This window comes from Polypterus senegalus, chromosome 2, assembly GCF_016835505.1.
Source record: "Polypterus senegalus isolate Bchr_013 chromosome 2, ASM1683550v1, whole genome shotgun sequence".
Taxonomy (NCBI): domain Eukaryota; kingdom Metazoa; phylum Chordata; class Cladistia; order Polypteriformes; family Polypteridae; genus Polypterus; species Polypterus senegalus.
The window spans coordinates 278,263,563-278,265,493 of record NC_053155.1 but is presented as its reverse complement, the minus strand read 5'-3'; the positions used below and the strand labels follow the sequence as shown (position 1 = coordinate 278,265,493).

At 29.2% G+C, this 1,931-nt stretch overlaps 1 protein-coding gene across 1 annotated transcript; it reads right to left on the bottom strand.

The window, feature by feature from the left end:
- Positions 1–437: 437 nt before the first annotated feature.
- Positions 438–1,388, bottom strand: LOC120524509 (olfactory receptor 1468-like). Its single transcript, XM_039746344.1, has one exon. The coding sequence runs from the start codon at positions 1,386–1,388 to the stop codon at positions 438–440; it is 951 nt and encodes a 316-aa protein (XP_039602278.1).
- Positions 1,389–1,931: the final 543 nt, after the last annotated feature.

The window sequence follows — 1,931 nt, the reverse complement described above, 5'->3', positions numbered from 1 at the left end:
GATCATGACATTCCTAAAAGAATGCATTAGGTATGAACAAGATAAGAAAATCGTACAATAAACAATAATCTGGATTTTGCAGTGTATATAATAAAAATAAATGTTATTTATTTGTTTACTCTTCACTTATGTAATTGTATTAATTTTCCTTAATAAAATATTTTTGAATTTAGTTTCAATGCAAGCCCAATAAAACAGGACCAAAGGCAGGAAATATTTAAACATCTGTATAGAAGTAATTTAGGAAATTAACTGATTTAATAAAATTAAAATAAATATACATATAATAATTAATGCTGTAAATGTAATAAGGAAACATGCTGTTACAGTGTACCTTTAGACAGTAATTATTTTTGCTATGGCAAAGGCTTACAATTTGTTGTAAAGAACATAAAGACAATAGCAACTCAACAATATACTGCAGCAAACTCACATGATTATTTGAGTGATTTAATGCTGCCTCTTTTCTTTGTACATGAAAGTATTCTAATAACTCTTTTACGAATCTCAGGTAAGATCATGCCATATATTATTGGGTTTAAAAGAGGAGGAACAGTTAAAAATTCTAAAGAAGCAAAAGAAGTGATGACGTTTCTGACTCTCTTTATATTAACCCTGCTTTCTATCACTTCAAAAAGTACCGAACTTAGAAATAAAATTAATGTTACCAAATGTGGGAGGCAGGTTTGAAGAGCTTTATATTTCTGAGATTTACAACTGCTCCAACACACTTTAAGAATTTTCATGTAAGAATAAATAATGAATATGAAAGGCATAAAACATGTAAACATTAACAAAAATCCATAAATATTATTAGAATTAGTGTTTGTGCAAGACAGCTTGACAATTTCCCAATTAGCACAGTACACCCTGTTAATTTGATTACCACATAATGGAAGTCGTGCAGATAATGACATACCAATTATTAATATTAATATTGGAAAAATCCAAGCAACAAAAATTAGTATTTGTATCTTTCTAGTTGAAATGATGACAGTATAATGCAATGGGAAATTTATTGCTATATACCTGTCATGTGCCATAACTGTTAAAATTGTGATTTCAGCTGTAACATAAAGGTAAACAAAATAGTTCTGAATAAAACAAACTGCTCGGGAAACCTCTTGCGTGTCTGCTTGAAGATCAATCATGAACTTAACATAAAATGTTGTAGATCCAATAAGCTCACTGAATAACAAATTACAAAGAAAAATGTACATTGGCTCGTGAAGGTGTTTTTCAACATATATTAATAATATTAATGAACAATTAAAAATTATGATTAAAAGATAGGCTGTTAGTGCAAGAGAAAAGTATATGTGTTTATTACTCCCCAAGTACTGAAATTCAGTAAGGATAAAAGTTGTAAAATAAGATTCATTTTCCATTGGTGATAAAGGATTTACAAAAAAAGTCTATGAGTTGAAACAGATCAACTAAACTTCTGCCAGACGTCTTTACATCTCATGAGAGTTTCAAAAATCATCATCCATTCAGCCAGCTATTATTTATCAAATCAGCATAGCCAGTTATAGGCTCTTGGGGAACAAGTGCCCATCCAGACAGCATCAGGCACAAGACAGAAGCCAACCCTGGTTGAGACAAAAGAAAAATTAGGTTAGTTAGACTTTATTATCTGTTTGCTATATGAGAAATAATATTCTTGTAATATATAATATAAATGAATATTTAAAAATTTTACTTTCTATGTTTAGTATAGTATATATTAAATTGTTTCATGCAACTCATTTAAAAAAAAATCATAGTTTTTTTCATAGTTAAAAATTTTAAAAATCGTGAATTAAATCCAAATCAGTTACTGTTCAGCCATTGGAGACTGTAAAGTACTAAAGCCTACAGTATGCCATTTAAAACTTAAATAAAATATACTGTGGCAGAGATGCATGGTCCGTACACAGCAATTAACTCTC

Bases quoted from the DNA above. Each gene is read 5' to 3' on its own strand.
- LOC120524509 (XM_039746344.1), bottom strand. From the start codon at position 1,388: ATGGAAAATGAATCTTATTTTACAACTTTTATCCTTACTGAATTTCAG.